Source organism: Stegodyphus dumicola, chromosome X1 (assembly GCF_044657685.1).
Source record: "Stegodyphus dumicola isolate Sdum_Otavi_A_Nest chromosome X1, ASM4465768v1".
Taxonomy (NCBI): Eukaryota; Metazoa; Arthropoda; class Arachnida; order Araneae; family Eresidae; genus Stegodyphus; species Stegodyphus dumicola.
Genome location: NC_140780.1, coordinates 116908421 through 116927394, shown reverse-complemented (window position 1 = coordinate 116927394; position 18974 = coordinate 116908421). Strand labels below are relative to the sequence as shown.

Here is an 18974-nt window from a genome sequence, read left to right as displayed (position 1 = left end):
TCATGATTATGCTTTTAAATTTAGTTTCGGCAATTTTAATGTACAGGGTGTCACAAAAATCTGTAAATATTTTAAAAATTCATAAAATTGAAGTAATTGGTAGAATTGAATGCTTTGCAAAAAAGGTGAAGAAAAAAAATAGTTAAACCTTTCGTCGATAGAGGGCGTTGTGGGAGAGAACATCACACATTTCAAGGAAAACTATAGTTTATTTTGCATGCAGGCAAATGTTTACAAGCATATCACTGTGTCTGCCATCACCATAAACTACAATTTGCAAGCGAGGTACAACACTGTTAACTACAGTATGTAGCATATCCGAATGGATGCAAGAGATTTTGTGACGAAAGACGTCATTTAACTGCACCAAAATAAATGGCATATTTACGGTACACTCTGGACTTGACATAACCCCCAAATCCAAAAATAAAGTGGTGTTAAGTCTGGCTAGCGAGGGGGGCCACTAGTGACGACTAATTTATTCTCTTCGGTGAAAGTTTTTTGGAACGTCTTCACTTCTATTGTGATATGAGAAGTTGCCTCGTCTTGCATGAATGTCACTGTGTCAAAGACATTACTAATAGTGCAGTAAGTGCAGTATCACTTTATCCTGCAGCAGTTGCAAGTAGCGTTTTCCAGTAATTGAGTAGGTTTTCCAGCAAACTTTTGCACAGAGCTCTTCAAAGAAAAAAGAGGCCCACAATAATAGACGCGGTGAAACCACTCCAACAGTTCAACGCTGTGAATGTAGAGGACTCCTCAGTGTAGGCATGTGGGTTCTCATTCGCCCAGATTCTATAGTTACAGGTGTTGAACTGTTTGATGCAATGAAAAATGAACCTGAAGCTTTCTCCCATCCCTTCTGGTGTCCGAAACTTTCGTAAAGCTTCAGTCGGCTATTCATGGCTGAGGTATAAAATAACTTCACTAATAGTGTCGCGAACGACGCACGCTCCGCTCTTGGGGAACGGATTGAGCCTCCAGACCGACGATAATCGAAAAAGAAAGTTTGTTTTTTGAGAACTGGCAACGATAAGTGTATGCTTTTAGAAGTGTGACGCAGTAGACTAATGACGCTGTTAGATATGTTGAACAATGATGCTAAGTAGTTAGAAGTGTTTTTTGATAGTGTAATGATTTAGATATTGTTCCTCTTTGTGTCAAATGTCAAATAAAGTGATTCATACAAAATAGTGCCAATTTTAGATGAGTTTGAAACCAAATCGGAGTCTACAAAAGCGGCGGACCAGAATCGAAGAACGCGGATCATAAAGGTAAGCAACCTTTTTTCATTTGCTTATCTAGAATTTTGAATGATCTGTTTTTTACTGAATTGAAACGATATAAATTTTTTGGCGCCCGAACAGGGACCGCCGATGTAGACTATATTGAAGTGAAAGATTTAGGAATGTTTAAAAAATATCTCCTTTTGATTTGAGAAGTTTATTTATGATTTGAGAGTACTGATTTTTAATTTGAAATATTTTCTATCTGAAATATTTAAACATGTCTACTAAAATAGAAGAATTAAAGAAAAGACGAACTGTAGTTAGGAGTATGAAAACAAAGTTGATAAATAATTGTAAAGAATACCTCCAAGAAACAGAACACGATTTGTGTATTCTTAATGAAAATATTGATTTATTAGATTCAAAACATAACAGCCTAAAAGAATTAGATAAACAAATACAAGAATTAATTGAGGCTACTGAATATGAATCGGAATTTGAAACTTGTGAAGTTTATTCCGAGAAAATAATTTCCATGAAATCAAAACTAACATTTATGTTAAAAGAGAATATGAAACCTGAAATTCCTTTTTCGAATACAATTGGTAATATTGTGAATAATGATATTTCAAATATTTCTGTATCTCATTCAAAAATTAAATTGCCTAAATTATCGATCAATAAATTTAATGGCGATCCTGTTAATTGGTTATCATTTTGGAACCAGTTTGACAATGCGATACATCAGAATAGTGATTTAACAGATACAGACAAATTTAATTATTTGATATCATTTTTATCAGGTGCTGCTTGTAATGCTGTTAGTGGTTTTGCATTATCAAGTGAAAATTATTTTGCCGCAATCGAGTTACTTAAAACACGCTTTGGTCGAACAGATTTAATTATAAATGCACATATGGGAAAACTGTTAAATTTAGAACCTGTTAGGAATGCTAACAACATATTTGCATTACGTAAGTTGTATGATGATATCGAAATACAGATAAGAAGTTTAAAATCACTTAATGTAACTTCTGGCACATATGGCACGTTATTGACACCAGTTTTATTAAAATTAATTCCGAATGAACTGAATCTTGATTTCCAAAGAAAAAGGAAATCGAAAGATAATTTCGATGTAAACGAATTATTAGAGTTCTTGAAAACGGAAATTGAGTGCCGCGAATCCATGCTACAAATTCAAGATAAAATAAACAACCATAATTCGAGCCACTTTCCTAAAGAAAAAAGAATAAATAAAATTTCTATTCCAACGGCTGCTGTGTTAAAGGTTTCAATTAACAGCTGCATATTTTGCGAGGATTCAGAAAAAGAAAAACATACTTCCGATCAGGGATAAATAGAAGGGCTAGCTCATTTCTTTGTTCGACTCCTCGCCGACGCGAGCCTAATGGGGGGACGTAACAGGCAATAATCTGACGTCACTGTGATGCCACCTGTCCTAATTTCCCGCGTTTAAAACAGCAGTTTCATTGAGCTGCGAGACGATTTTCTAGAGGTTACATATCCCAAATTAATTTTAATAACATATATATCTGTTTTCTAATAATGTATATATTTAAAATAGTTTATATATATGTAATTTTAGTCAGTTTTTATTTTAAATTCTATATTGTAAAGTATCGTTTACGTAATATGGCTTTTTGCGCTGCAGTAACGTGCCGTAGCACTTACAGAAGTATGAAAGGATGAGATATTTTATTTCATGGGACCAAAGGATCCAAATGAGAGTTTGCTTTTGACGAAAGAATACACAAATGTCAAAGAGAAGATTCTATTAATGTGAAGAGCGGAAAAATCTGCAGCGAACATTTTCTATGCAGTGTTTATGAAGATGATATGAAAAATCGCTTGTTTGGATAGCCACAAAAAGAAACTGTTGAAATGGAATGCTGTGCCGAAAGTAAATTATGATGACAATAATAAATCGAAATTGATGATGACAATAATAAATCAAATTTTAATGATTTTGAAATAAAACTGACAAATGAAAACGTAGATCATCCTGAATGTTTAAGGATAAACAAGAATGCATTGATAAGTTGAAGAACAAAATAATATCCTTAGAAAATTGTATTAAATTGTATTAAAGTATTGAAAAATAGAGAAAAGAAAAATTTTAGAATGTTTGTTCAGCGACAAAGAAGGTGGACGACATCTAGACAGAAATTGATATCAGAAATTAAAATCTCAAATAGCGAAATTTGGGGGGGGGAGCACAAATCGGAGAATTTGGAAAAATGTCTAAAGCCTATTTTTATAAAGACGCAGAGTAATGCATTACTGAAAAAGAAGAAAAAAATTAGGTGGACTAGTGAAAATATTTCACGTTGCATCATCATAAGAGCTCTGTCATCTTAAAGCTATGATTTTTGGAAAGAAAAAAAATTAAGAAAAAAATTGGAATATCTTTACCTAGTATTATCAAATTAAAGAAATGGTGTTTATTTTATTTTTTAGTGTTTTCTAAATTTTAGTGTAGTCCAAGAATTCAAAGTAATGTTCTTACTCTAAAGAAGGAAAGAGGCGAATATTTGTATTCTGTAGAAAAAATATGCGTTCTCAGTTTCGACGAAATGCATATAGATTGAAAACTCTGCTATGACTAAACTGGACTAAGTTGGTTCTTTTCAAAATGTGCAGTTTGTTTTAATCAAAGGTCTCATTTCGCGCTCTGCCTCAAATTACTGAGAAACCGCGCTTTAGATAGAGGATTTGTTTTAGAAGATGTAACTGTTTTAAATTTTTATATTATTAAAGAGGTTTTTAAATAGAGATTGAGAAGAAATCAAATTGTGTCACAAACTAAAACCAAATTATTTAATGGTCAAGGGAAACGAGAGACAAAAAGTCGCTCCAGAGAAAACATTATTTTCAAAAAGTACCGCAAAAGGTATATATACTCTACCCCACAGGAAATCAGAAAGCATCTGACTTCTATGTGTTAATCGATAATATCTTCGGTATTATGAATAGTACCAAAATAGTACCAACAAGAATAACAAGTATTTAACAAACTAATTTTGTTAAGTACTTGTTAAAGTTATTCTTATTGTATCCTTTTGTAACTAATTATTGATTAGATTTTGTGCTAGATTAGCATTCTAGATAAAATATAATAGTATAAAACATCAAAGTGATTGGCATAAAAAGACCTGCTTCCTTTACTCACACTTTTGAAAAATTAAATAATGTTTTAGGTACTCTGAATAAAGCTATTTTGTCAAAATTAAGGTAACAATCTTATATACATTTATTTAATTGTAATATAGATATAAGTATAAATTACAAAATTATTTAAAAAATATCTATTATATTGAATCGGAAAAGAATTATAACAATGTAAAATTTACAATTAGGCAAAAAATCGAACGTAGGTTAGCAGAAATGTTGCCATATATGTCATATATGTTTAAACCTATGTCTATGTAAAGTTGTTTTTTGAGTAAATTTAAATAGCTGCTATTATTAGTTATCTTAGAAGCAGTATAAAAATTCTCTCAGTTAGCATGCAAATAAATGATTAGAAATAAACGTGCATTAAATAAAAAAAAAAACCTGCAAATAAAAATAAAAAAAAAAAAACCACGGAACTTTATGTTAAAAGAGTAGCACATTTTATCTATTATTTTAAAACTGAGTAAGCATTATAAAATTTTTTAATGGTTCAGTCTAAAATGCATAAAGCAGTAACATTGCCTCTTCCAAATTATAGCTATCTTTTACACACAGCTCATTTTAAACGCTGGTTCAAAATCGCTAATTTCCAAGCTGTGAATTATATTGGCGCGCTCAGTGTCATCATGGCTACGTCATCACTTTTCACGTTCTGCTTCAGGGGGAAAAGCTCTATGAGCTAGCCCTTCTCTTCTAAGTCCTGCTTCCGATACTTGCCCGAAGTCTGTAACAGACAGAAAGGCGTCACTTCGGAAACTCGGAATGTGTTATTTATGCCTTAAAAGGGGTAACCATTTGGCAAAAAATTGCTTTTCGAAGATAAAGTGTGATTCATGTGGGTGGAAACACACCAGTTTAATCTGTGACAGAAATAGTTTAGATGAGAAAAAATCAAATAAGAAGGATCTCAATTTGACGAACAAATCATGTTTAGAGAAAGTTTTATTACAAACTTTAGTTGTAAGAGTGCGTGACAATGGTCCAGAAAAATACTGCCGCTGTTTAATTGATTCTGGGAGTCAACGAAGCTATGTATCTAAATTCTTAGCTAATGTTATGCAGTACGAATGTATTAACGAAAGCAGTGTGATTCATAGTCTGTTCGGAGGAACTGAAGTGGTTGAAACTCATAAAGGGTTCGTTGTACGTTTAAGTAGTATCAAAAACGATTATCAGTGTAACTTCAAAGCTTTTGATCAAGCGAATATTTGTTCTGATATTCCACAATTGAACATCAAGCCTTATTTAAATGAGTTAAAAACCCATAACATATTTTTGAATGATGTTGAAGGTAGGCATAAAAAATTGTTGTTCGAGCATTCTCCTTCTGAAATTCATATCCTCATAGGCGCAGACATAGCGGGAAAATTGCTTACAGGGAAAATAAAGAAGTTAGAATGTGGATTAGTTTGCATTGAAACTTATTTAGGCTGGAGTATCATGGGGAAAATTCCCGTAGAAATGGAAAATAAATATGATTGTTCTTATGCATTTTCTATGTTAGTATCAGATAGTAAAATTTCTGATTTATGGAAACTTGATACTCTTGGGATATTAGACCCTTCAGAAAGTCAAACTAAAAGGGAATTAGAAAAACAAACAATGACACATTTTCTTTCCAATGTGAAAAGAGATGAAGAAGGAAGGTTTCAAGTTTGTTTACCTTGGATTGAAAATCGTTCCCTACTTCCAAACTATCGAGAAATAGCAGAAAAGAGATTAAAGAGCACAGTGAAGAATTTAAGGGATGGGGGATTTTTAGAAGATTATAACACAATTTTTAAATCTTGGGAAGATGATAAAATAATAGAGATTGTTCCTGAGGAAGAAGTTAATAACCACTCTCATTATTTACCCCATCGTGCTGTTATTCGAATGAATTCCACCACGACAAAAATAAGACCGGTTTTCGGTGGATCCATAAGAACTAATGGATCACCTTCCGTAAATGACTGTTTGGAAAAGGGTCCAAATTTGATTGATACTGTTCCAGCTATAATAAATAGATTTCGACTGGGAAAAATTGGCGTTAGCGCTGATATTAAGAAGGCTTTTCTGCAGATAGCACTTAATCCTAAAGACAGAGATTATTTAAGATTTTTATGGTGGGAACAGGGAAATTCTGAGCGTTTGAAAATATACAGGCATAGAAGAGTGGTCTTTGGAATAACCAGCAGTCCATTTCTCTTAAATGCAACACTAACGAAATTAATGAATGAAGTACCAGAAAATTATCGTGCGAGTGCTAATAAATTAGTAGAATCCTGGTACGTTGATAATTTAGTTACAAGTGTGAATGATGAATCAGAATTAAAGAAGTTAAAAAATGATGCCACTGAAATTTTGGCAAGTGCTAAATTTGAATTACAAGAGTGGGCATATAACTATCCTCAAAATAAAAGGGATGCATTTGTTGTTGAACCCATTTTAGAACAGTCGAAGCTTGATAAATTAAATGAGAATGAGTTTTTCGATGATCCTTGTGAAGCTAAAACGGTCAACATTTTGGGACTTCTTTGGAATTTGCATGATGACACATTAAGTTGTGATATTAAGGGATTAAATGAATCAAAAAACAAACCTGTTACTAAAAGAACAATTTTGTCTGAAATTCATAAAATTTATGACCCTATTGGATTCACCTGCCCTATAATTTTAATTCCTAAAATTCTGTTACAAAACTGCTGGGAATTAAAAGTAACTTGGGATGAAGCACTTCCTGAAGAAATTCAAAGGAAATACATGAAATGGGAAAATGATGCAAATCGTTTAACAGAAATAAAAATTCCTCGACAGATGATGCTTAATATTGATTCTGAATTGAAATTATCCTTTCATATATTTTGTGATGCATCCCGAATGGCATATGCAACCTGCGTTTATTTAAGAAATGAAAATGAAGTTTCTTGTCATTTAGTTCAAGCACGATCTAGAGTTGCTCCTCTAAAACCCACATCAATTTGTAGACTAGAATTATTAGCTTGTGTTGTTGGTGCAAGATTAATGAAATCTATAAAACAAGATTTGAAGGAAGAAAATATACCTACGTTTTATTGGACAGATTCAAGGAACACATTGTACTGGGTTAAGAATGAAGAAAATTGGGGTGTATTTGTTATGAATAGAGTGAAAGAAATACGAGCTCTTACTAATCCTGATGCATGGAATTATGTTCCTGGCAACTTGAATCCTGCGGATATTCCGTCAAGAGGATGTTCTGTCGAAACTATTAAAGCCAAAAGATGGCATGAAGGTCCAGCATGGTTGAAGTTGAATCCAGACTGTTGGTCTACTTGTGATATTTCTCCTGACAAAGATATGATTGATCGAGAAAGAAGAAAAACAGTTGTATCCTCGTTAACAAATGTAGATGAAGAATTTTCGCATTTCTCACGAATTTCTTCTTTTGAGAAAATAATTAGAGTTACAGCCTGGATAAAAAGGTATATTGATAACTGAAGAGATAAAAACAGAACAACGTCAAAGAACTTAGAAATCGAAGAATTGAATGCAGCTGAAGTCCTTGTTTGGAAAATTGTGCAAAGGGTCTCCTTTGAAACAGAAAAGGATAAACACTTACGAAATTTAAAACCATTTGTTGATTCATCTGGTCTTTTAAGAGTAAAGTCAAGAATATTAATGAGACAAGACTTCGAAAATTTTAGAACACCTGTAATCCTACCTCCTGAACATCCAGTTGTCTCTAAACTGATTATGGAAAAACATGAACAACAAATGCATTGCGGAACTCAAACTTTAATGGCAATGCTACGAGAAAATTTCTGGATTTTGAAAAGTCGTAAAACTATTCGTAAAGTGTTGAAAAACTGCACTAAATGTAGAAGATTTGATTCGAGGCCCTCCACGGTACAATCCGCACCTTTGCCAAAGGACCGTGTTAAAGATTCTTCTATTTTTGAAGTGACAGGTATCGACTTAGCTGGCCCTTTGTTTTTAAAAAATGGATCGAAAACGTGGATCGTTTTATTTACATGTGCTGTATACAGGGCAATTCATCTTGAACTTTTAACGTCTTTGTCAACAGATAACTTTTTATTGGCTTTCCGACGTTTTATAGCACGCAGAGGAAGACCTGAAATTGTCTACACTGATAACGGTAGTAATTTTATTGGTACAAATTCGCTCTTAAAAATGATTGACTGGGATAAACTTATTAAAAATCATGTTGTCAACCGCATTAAGTGGAAATTTATCCCACCAGCTTCTCCCTGGTGGGGTGGATTTTGGGAAAGAATGATTGGCCTGATGAAAAACATTCTCAGAAAAGTTTTAGGTAATGCCTCACTGAAATATGAAGAACTCTATACGATCCTCTGTGATTGCGAAAATATCTTAAATTGCAGACCATTAACTTATATTTCCGAGGACTTGGAACTGGAACCCTTGACACCTGCAATGTTTTTTCGTGATCTAAAAGAAAGTGGCGTTCCAGATCTAGATATTATTGATGCCAAATACTTACAAAAAAGGTATGCATATCAGATGAAGGTTAGAGAAGATCTAAGAAAACGGTTCAGAACTGAATACTTAGGACAACTGAAAAACCATATTTTAAAAACAGAGAAATATGTTAAACTATCGGTTGGAGACATTGTGTTAATAGAAACACCTGAGAAAAGAATTAAGTGGCCTCTAGGAAAAATTATAACACTCATCCCAGGAAATGATGGTGTAGTTCGTTTAGTAAAATTACGCACCAAAAGTGGCGAAATCTTTCGACCCATACAACGAATTTATCCGTTGGAAGTCCATTTACAAACGGATAATATAGGAGACTGTTTGAGAAAGAAGCATTCTGATCAAAAATGTGTGATAAGCCTACAACTTCTATTGGATCTACAGAGTTTCGTGCCACTGACAAAGATCAGTCAAATGAACTCAATCAGAATCCCCTCAAAACAACTAGATCTGGACGAGTGATTCGAACTCCTGAACGATTAAACCTCATGAACTTTCAACCAGACTGTGGCTGAGTTTCAACTTGGTGAAACTCATCGGGGGGAGTGTGTCGCGAACGACGCACGCTCCGCTCTTGGGGAACGGATTGAGCCTCCAGACCGACGAGAATCGAAAAAGAAAGTTTGTTTTTTGAGAACTGGCAACGATAAGTGTATGGTTTTAGAAGTGTGACGCAGTAGACTAATGACGCTGTTAGATATGTAGAACAATGATGCTAAGTAGTTAGAAGTGTTTTTTGATAGTGTAATGATTTAGATATTGTTCCTCTTTGTGTCAAATGTCAAATAAAGTGATTCATACAAAATAGTGTCAATTTTAGATGAGTTTGAAACCAAATCGGAGTCTACAAAAGCGGCGGACCAGAATCGAAGAACGCGGATCATAAAGCTAAGCAACCTTTCTTCATTTGCTTATCTAGAATTTTGAATGATCTGTTTTTTACTGAATTGAAACGATAAATAGCGCTTTATTCACTAATGTCAGCAACACAATTAAAACTTTATGTACGAGCAAGTAGAAGGAAAAATAAGAAATGAGCTTTCAATCTTAAAATATACAATTTATAGGATTTTGAATTGCATATTTCTTGTTACTGTGTGTGTGAGGCGCCTTCCATCGACGAAAATTTTAACTATTTTTCCTTTACAAAAAAATCCCCCTTCACGAGAATACCTTTTTCGCAAACAGCGTTCAGTTCTACCAATTCTTTCGATTTTTATGAATTTTTAAAATATTTACAGACTTACGAGACACCCTGTATATACTGCTTGCAGAAAATAAATGAGTGGCTTCGCCGATAAGCGCTAAGAAGGAAATAACTCTGGCTTGATAAATCTCAAATACATGCATTCAAAATATATTAACAATTTAAATGCTAAAACAAAATTTAAGCACCTGAAGCTTGCAACATGGAAATATTTGTAACAGATGCTACTTTTTTTAAAATTTATAATGATTAAATTTTGGCATCCTCTTCATAGTTTCTCCCAAGTATTTGTTAGCATAGTGCTACAAGGTATCAAGAGCGTGATATGCATCTACTCCTTAAAATACAGATTTTTATTCCATTACAAATTAAAAGTAATATCGTTTTCAAGATTTAATTTTTGCAGAACTGCGAGTATCTCACTGACTAATCTGCTCTTAAAACGTACCAGATGACCAGTTGTTAACCCCAATTTAAGATTATTAATACTGTCTTAGGGTTTAAATATGATCACAAAATCATAACCACATAAATATACTCACAATCAATGAAACTAGCATAAAAAGAAAGGAGGTGTGACACGCAAATGAAAGTTAATAGACAAAGATGTAGCTCTGAAAAAAACATGATCTTAAAAGCAGAGCTATCAGAGAAAAATTTAGACATTCGACCATATTCCAGTTCTCTTCAACAAAGCGTTGCATCACCTTATACTGAGTCATAACATGGTCCGACATTAAGTCCAACAGGTATCTAGTATCTTCCTGTGATAGATAGTTCCACGCTCATTGTACGGTGAGTTCTAAATTTTGAGCATTGTTTACCCCAGACATGATCAATACAGAACAGCTTGGGTAAACGCTGAGGTCATAGAAGTGTCTGCGTCCGAACCGTACTGGCAATCGGGCATTATCGTTCTAGAATAATGCACCTGAATCTCGGCAAGGAATGGGAATACATTCAGCCATATATCTTGTCCACATATTACTAGGCAGTTTTCGTGCTGCGAAGCACTACCAGAATGGTCTGTCTAGCAAAGGATATGATTGGGGCCACAATGCTTCCCGTACAGAATTGTTCCTTACGACAACAAGCTTGGGATTTTACTTTAGTGAAAGAACTTCCACACTCAGACACATCATAATCTGATTCCATATGAAGTGCGACACATCTCTGAAAATCAGGAGTACCATTCCATGTCACTCCACATTGTTCTGATGTGTCACTAAAGGAAACGGACCCGCCGATGATACAGTATTAAAGGCAAAGCACATAAAGGGCGCGGGAATCTCAAATTTGCTTCTTGGACGCGTCTTACAATCATTAGTTTTCAAGCACACTTGAGTCGCTGCAGTTGTCCATATAACAGATGGAGTCACCAATAGATCTGAACATGCCTGGCGAACGATTCTTCGATGCTTTGCGCCGGTGATCTGCTTGGTTTTACCTAAGCCAGTCCATGTGTGTAATTCCATTCAAGTTCCCACTGTTATCAAACTGTCAGAACGATCCGTGTGAATGACTATAAGGTCACGCTGCTCTTCCCCTGCGATTTTCATTCCGATAGTAAGGACTCTCCAGAAGTCTACAAATGCACAAATCGTTGTCTCTTGCGTATAAAGAACATCATCCTTTTTTCGTATAGGCGACTGAATTAGCCAGTCTTTACGTGGTCATATGTTATTGAAGAAACGCAACTATTTAAAATCTACCAATTTGCTATTTCAGTACCACCGCAGGTAATGTGACCATGTAATGTAGCACCAAATATAAATCATTTGCATATCAACATGCACCGTGATTTTGCTATCGATGAAACCATCCGCAACAGCAAGCACACTATTTGCCTGGTTTTGCTATCGTGCATGGTTTCTTTGATGTGTGCTCATTTCCTTGCTCGTAAGTGTTTTCTCAGTGTTGCTCACAGAGGTATAAGCTTTAAATTCAAGTCTCATCCGAACAGTTTCGTTAAAGTAAAAACTAACAGCTTTATTTGTGTTTTATGAAACTGGTTTACATTGGTTCCTAGAATTTCCTCCAAAAGCAAAAATTCTGTGAAGTAGTGACATGTTTACCACAGTAGAATTATATATTTCTATGGGAAAAATATATTGTATGAATTACTAAGAAAATTGGGCTACACCTGCTCATAATGCCATATCACTTAAACATCAAGATGCGAATTCTGAACCCGGTACTAATACCCCCAAAAGACACTTATTGTATCAAAATTAACTCTAAATAGTTATCGTTTAATATACTTAACTGGATTTCATTACTTACGTTTGCACCAGCATCTAAAAGCATAGACACGATGGCTGTAGCGTATTCCATACTCATGTTCAGAATGGCGCTTATTAAAGCGCCATTTTTTCCATTTGGGGCAGTTACGCTGTAGCCTTTTGACAAAAGAAACTGCACCACTTGAGGTGTGCTATACCTACATGCCTTATCAAGTGGAGTTTCTCCATTTATATCAATCGTCTGCAGAAGGAAGCTCGGCGTTACGTCATGTATCATTTCTATCATTTCTGAAAAAGAATGCATACATCAACTTTACTTTTAAGAACAGTCCAAAGCAAGAAAATGTTTTCAGTATAAGACCTAAACAGGAATCAGAAGCACATTTTTGGAGTGGTAGAAACAAAACTCAGAAGTATTACCTAAGTAAGTAATATAATTAAAAGTATACGCTCAGAAAATTCAAAAACAGGAACTATTCTTTTGGTGTTTAGACAGAAACTATTTATGCCACATTTCTAGCAGAAAACCGTATGCATTAATCCTCAGCGCATGGTGTGAAGAAGGCATTTAAATATTTGTATATCATTCTTATTAAATGTTATCAGATGAAAAACACCGCAAATAATATGAGTACTTCACTTCGCTATCAGTGCTACAATGCTGACCTTCAAAGAAGGCTTTCAGGATTCCTTGACAATCGATAGAAACCTATCATCAAATTGTGCAAGAGTTGAAGGAATATTTCTGTGGGAGCACTGAGCACAATCCCACATTGCACAAAAACATCTTTGTCATGTCTTGAAGATACTTTTCTATCCAATAATGGGCTCTAGCCGTTTATAGACGTTGGTCACAACTAAGGCCGGAAACGGTGGTCTCATTATTATGAAGGCACATGATACGTGGGCCGTCATTGCCTCCTATGAAGGGACGAACAAATTATATGCATGCGTTCGCCGGGATTCGAACAAATTACATCCATCCGGGCCTTTCAGTACGTCAGTCAGAGTCAGTAACCACTCTCCCGTTTAGGCAGCTATCTTGAAGATACTGCTCATTGGATAAGCGCATATCCTATAATATCCCCTTAACCTCCTAAACGCATCCGAGCGCTTAATGTCACATCCCACCCTGGACATTCTCGCTGGGTTCCATGGACAAAGTACGAAATGTTATTAGGATCTGATGTCCAACTTATTACTTACTCTGGACATCCTGGACTATCCTCCCATAAGCTCCTAAACACATACTCTAAATTGCTTAATGTCACATCCCAGTACATTCTTGCTGGATCCCATGAACAGTGTACTGGATATTATCAGGATTTGAAGTCCTACCTTACACATCTGCAGCACATCCCTGAATATGCTCTTAATCTTCTTAAAAAAACTTTCCGAGCGTTTAATGTCCCATCCCAGGACCCCTTGGCTAAGTACTATCGACAGAGTACTAATGTTACTACGATCTGATGTCTTACCTGCCACATCCTTAGAATATAACGTTCTAAATATTGAACAATATTTAGAAATAACTCTTTAGCAAATGTGAATGAAATAGCAAAATATTGGAAAATTAAAGAATGCTTTAAAATCTGGAAATGTGCAGAACCAAAACTGCTGGAAGCACTGAGAATACATATTCTCATCAGAATACTCTACAACGGATACCCTAGTGAAAATGCACTACGAATATCCTCAGTATGTAAAATGACGAAGTCTTCAATACGACTGAGAATCAGTATCTTCAGGCCATCTCATATGCCGGGACATACCGACTTAAGCAAAACATCCTCAGGATGTTGAATTGCGATGTCCTTAGCAGATCTGAAAATCAGTGTACTCAGGATATCCTAAGTATATTCCGGGGCAATGCGATTTAAAGAGGACATGCTGAGGGACCAGAACATTAGCATTTTCAGAAAGTTAACGGTCACTGTTTAATAAAATAGCTTTCCACTTTTGACCGGCACAGAAAATCTGAAATCTGCACTAAGGTACAATTTATCCCTAAGAGAGTTTCTTGGACTCCTCAAAGAGGTCTAAGAGGTCAACATTTTAGTACCGAAGACTAAGTGAAGCAGGCTGTCCTATGATAGTCTAGATGCATAGAAATATCTTTCTATGATAAAACTTTCCAGGGATTAGTTAAACTGTAAAGTTGCGCGCCTCCAACCTGCACGCAACAAAGTGGTGACTGCTGAAACTGGAAATTAGACAGAGTCTTGAGAAGGGTTTAAGTCCCTTTTTATTCAACTTTAGAAGTTACAAATGCGCGCTCTTGACGCTCACAAACTACGCCGACCCGGCGGTAAAATAAAAATAAGAAACTAAAAAGAGATACTAACAAGTAACTAACTCCGAGGCTCTCTAAACGTAACTAACCTCACCGCGTTCTAAAATTACGCTGATAATTCAGCAAACTCTGAATATCACGTTGAAAGATTAACAATTTGCCGAGGCAAGGAGACAGGCCGAAACGCGTGGTTCTTCAATTTCTAACTAACTACCTCCGCGCTCGTGAAGTACGAAAAGCACACTTCGAACTCGTTTCCTTTCTATTTAACTCAGAATACTTCCGCTGATAATTTGAATCCTTGCGCGTTCTACTAAAATTTACATACTCTGGCATTGGCAGTTCCAGGGGAAAGTAAGGCTTGACAGGAAAGATAGTTTAAACTTAAAATAAATGTTAGTTAAAATAAATATAAACCCTACAAAACATTGAGGTAAATATGTAAATCGAGCACGGGAATATGTCTCCACCCATTGAAATTTTTTTTTATTTTGAAAATTATAAAGTCCCTGGTTGATTCGAAAATTTTCATAAATTGTTTTGCTTTGTTGTTATCTAATTATTTAACAAGTCCATGGGATTTTGACGTACAAAAGATTTGGTTTCAGGGACTCTAAGTTAAAAAAACGCATAACACCACGTTAAGAGTAAATTAATTATTTAAATGTATATTTAATGCACAGCGAGTCAAAAATATACAACAATTGCATACATTCCATTTGACTTGATCAACCGACGAAATTCAACTCGCTTTTTCCCATGTCTCAGAAGTGCAACTTAGAATATATATTAAATATACAAATTGCGTTGTTTTAACATATGTATTTTGACACAAAATCGGTCTTTTTCTGAAATGTTTGCATGAGTATTTTGTATAAATACAAAGTTCCATAAAAGTTCGCACGAGCACATTGTTTTAAATTAGCACTTAAAAGTTTAACTTTGTAATATTAGCTGAATTTAGTTTATACACTCACGTTTGTGAAAATTGCAACACCAAGAAGGAATCGTCATAATTGAATGCAATTTAATACACAGTTGAGTGGTAGTGGTACAAATAAATGATTAAATGTTCAAAGCAAACAAACAAGAACAAGAGATCAGAATCAGTATTTTGTGTGGCCACCACGCGCCGCAATAAGTGCTGCTACACGACGTGGCATGGAGTCAAACAAAGTTTGAATGTCTGACTGAGGAAGAGCATTCCATATCGTTTGTACGCGTACCCAAAGTTCGTCTGCAGACGCAACAGGACGAGGATCACGAGCAAGACGCCGACCAATGACATCCCACACATGTTCAATTGGCGACATATCCGGGGAACACGCAGGCCAAGGAAGAAGCTGTACCTGCTGCGCTGCAAAGAAGGATTTAACAATCCGAGCAGTACGAGGGCGGGCATTGTCCTGTTGAAATACAGCGCCTGGCAAGCTTTGAAGGAAGGGAACAGCTTCGGGCTGTAGAACTTCACGGATATACCGGTTGCTGTTCAGATTGCCCACAATTCGTAGCAATTGAGATCGTCTATGATATGCTATGGCGCCCCAGACCATAACTCCGGGTGTTCGTCCACTGTGGCGTTCGATAATGCACTCCGGAAGGTGGCGTTCACCGGCATAGCGTCTGACACGAATGCGGCCATCATGGTACCACAAATTAAAGCGGGATTCGTCAGAAAACACGACATGCTGCCAATCAGCACGCCAGTCTCTATGCTGATTGGCCCATTGTAGCCGCAGGCGGCGATGGTCGTGCGTTAGGGGGATCCTGTATAAAGGAGTCCGTGCGCGCAGTCCACACTGCAGCAGACGTCTACAAATTGATGAAGCACACAATGAGCTATTGACCTGTAGCTATTGACCACAGTGCTGCCAATTGTCTAGAGGAAGCTGTACGGTCCGTCCGCGCCATGCGGACCAGGTGTCTATCATCGCGAGCTGACGTCACATTTCGGGGTCCACTCCCGGATTTCCGAGTTGTCCGACACTCGTCCGTCCACTGCTTCCAAACGCGCATCACTGTGCTGCTGTTACGCTGCACACGAGAGGCTACTGCACGATACGACAATCCAGCTTCACGAAGGCCGATGATTCTCCCTCGTTCAAACTCTGTAAGTTGTTCAAATCTCGCTCTCTTTCGTCGACGAGGCATAAGTACAGATTGAGTTAACGTTTACCACTAGCAGATAACCACCGATAACCATACACGCCTCGCTCAGCCGTCTATTTATTCGGATCCATCAGCCGTTCAGAGGGCGCTGCTCAGCATACGCATGCGCTACGGATTTGCAATTCTAATCATTTGCATATCATGCGCTACTTTGCATTTCCTGAAAATTTCAGCTCACTCGCGTAAGTCCTTCATGGTGTTGCAATTTTCACAAACGTGAGTGTATTTGTAATACCGCTTTTCTAATCAAACTTCCTACTTTGTCCTACTTGAGACTTCTCTTATAATCGGAAACTTAATTCCAAATAAAACTCAGATATTTTCCTTATTTATTTTTTTTAAATAATTTTTTCTAATTTGTTCGAAAACATATTAAAACAACCTATTAAAATATGCAATCATCTTAAAGTAAATAATCTTAGGAAATATTTTATTTTCAAAAAAATGGAATTTTATTTTCAAAAATTTTGGTTGTATATATAAATTTAAGTATTAAAAGCATTTGGCGATGATCCCAAAATTAGCGGAGGTTTAAAACCGGTAATGATACTTAAATCTGAACCTCATTTACTTCTGCACTGTTTAAGTTCTTTTGACCTACATTTAATTTTCGTTCGTTCCGCTTTATTTTTAGGCCCGCTAGCTGGCGAGTGGTAAAGCCGTTGAGCATTAATACACTGGCGAAATAAATAAACAGAATTTGCATATTTGATCTACGATCTCCAGAACTACTGGACAGATTTTAATACAATTTGGTGTGAACATAGGTTGATATAATACAAACAAAATAAACATTCAATAGTTATAATAGACACACATGTTCGTGTGTAACACTCATGGGGAGTCTGAAGGTCTGAAACAGCGGTTGCAGAAGACACAAAAGAAATGGGTTAATAGGGGGTACGATTCCCTCTTACAGCCATACAAGCCTCGCAGCGTGATGTCATACTGGAAATAAGGTGGATCAGTGCCTGTGGCAATTGGTCCCACTCATTCAGCAACGTTGTTTTCAGTTCCTGGATGGTTCTCGGAGGGATGTTGAGAGTTGCAATTGCCCTCCCTAAAGCGTCCCAGCCATGCTCTATAGCATTGAGGTTTGGAGATCTGGCTGGCCAATCGATCCGGCAAATATCCTCACTCTCGAAAAATTCGTCGACCAGAAGAGCTCTATGTGGCCTCGCGTTATCGTCCTGTAAGATGAACTTGAGGCCAATTGCAGCCTGGAAAAGGCGAACATAGGGCTCCAAGACCTCATCCCTATACCTCACACCAGTCACAGAGCCTCTATCAAAGACGTGGAGAGGTGTGCGGCCATCCAACATGATGCCTGTCCAGACCATTGCACCGCCACTGCCATAATTGTTGGTTTCGCGGACATTGGAGAGTAGGTAGCGGGTCCCTGGCTCTCGAACGGCGAGAATCGGTGTTTAGGCTAAAACGGGACTCGTCGTTGAACAGAACGGTCGCCCAATGCTCCGTACTCCAATCACTATGCTGCCTGCACCATATTAATCTGTCCGTAGACGTTAGCGGAACGTAAACAGCCGGTCTTCTGGCAAAGAACCCTCTCTCCTTCAGTGTTTTGGTCACCCTTGTTACACGGGTTCCTGTGGCTGCATAAAGGTCCTGAGAGAGCTGAGAAGCTGTAGCCCCTCTGTTACGCCTCGCTAAAATGGACAAATAGCAATCTTATCTGGCCGTCGTGGCTCTTAGGTGACCTTACGCAAGCTTTCTCTCGACGGATCCAGTATCCTGGAATTGCTTTCATAGGTCACACACGACGCTGGGCGTTAAATTAAACTTCCAGATATACCATTAATATGGTATATCTGGACTTGCGATTGGCCTGCCTCTAGCCTCCCCACAATTCGCCACCTCATTCCATCATCGTTGATGGTTACTCATTTTTACTGTTCTGATGTGAATTTCACCTAATGTTGCGAGATAACACCAAGAAATTCTCCGAGATGTGCTAACGAACGCAATTCGTCTTACCCTCCACGCGCTTATAAAGCCTGTTTTTTCTGCTGGCTCCGCCTACAGACACGTGTACGCTTACGTATTTGAGGTACAAGATTTGAATTTTTATCTAGAAGCAGTGGTTTTTCCTTCAGTTCAGTTCTTTTCATGCAGTTCGATAAATTATGCAAATTCTC

General features: G+C 36.7%; 1 protein-coding gene across 4 annotated transcripts in view; it reads right to left on the bottom strand.

Annotated features, from left to right (window-relative positions):
- The window catches only part of LOC118184575 (transient receptor potential cation channel subfamily A member 1-like), a 63172-nt gene that overhangs the window by 5161 nt on the left and 39037 nt on the right, over positions 1–18974 (bottom strand). For all 4 annotated transcript variants that reach the window (XM_035354280.2, XM_035354277.2, XM_035354278.2 and 1 more), the window contains one exon: positions 12397–12644. In XM_035354280.2, the coding sequence (XP_035210171.2) occupies positions 12397–12644 (248 nt within the window). The remainder of the gene's footprint in view (positions 1–12396; positions 12645–18974) is intronic.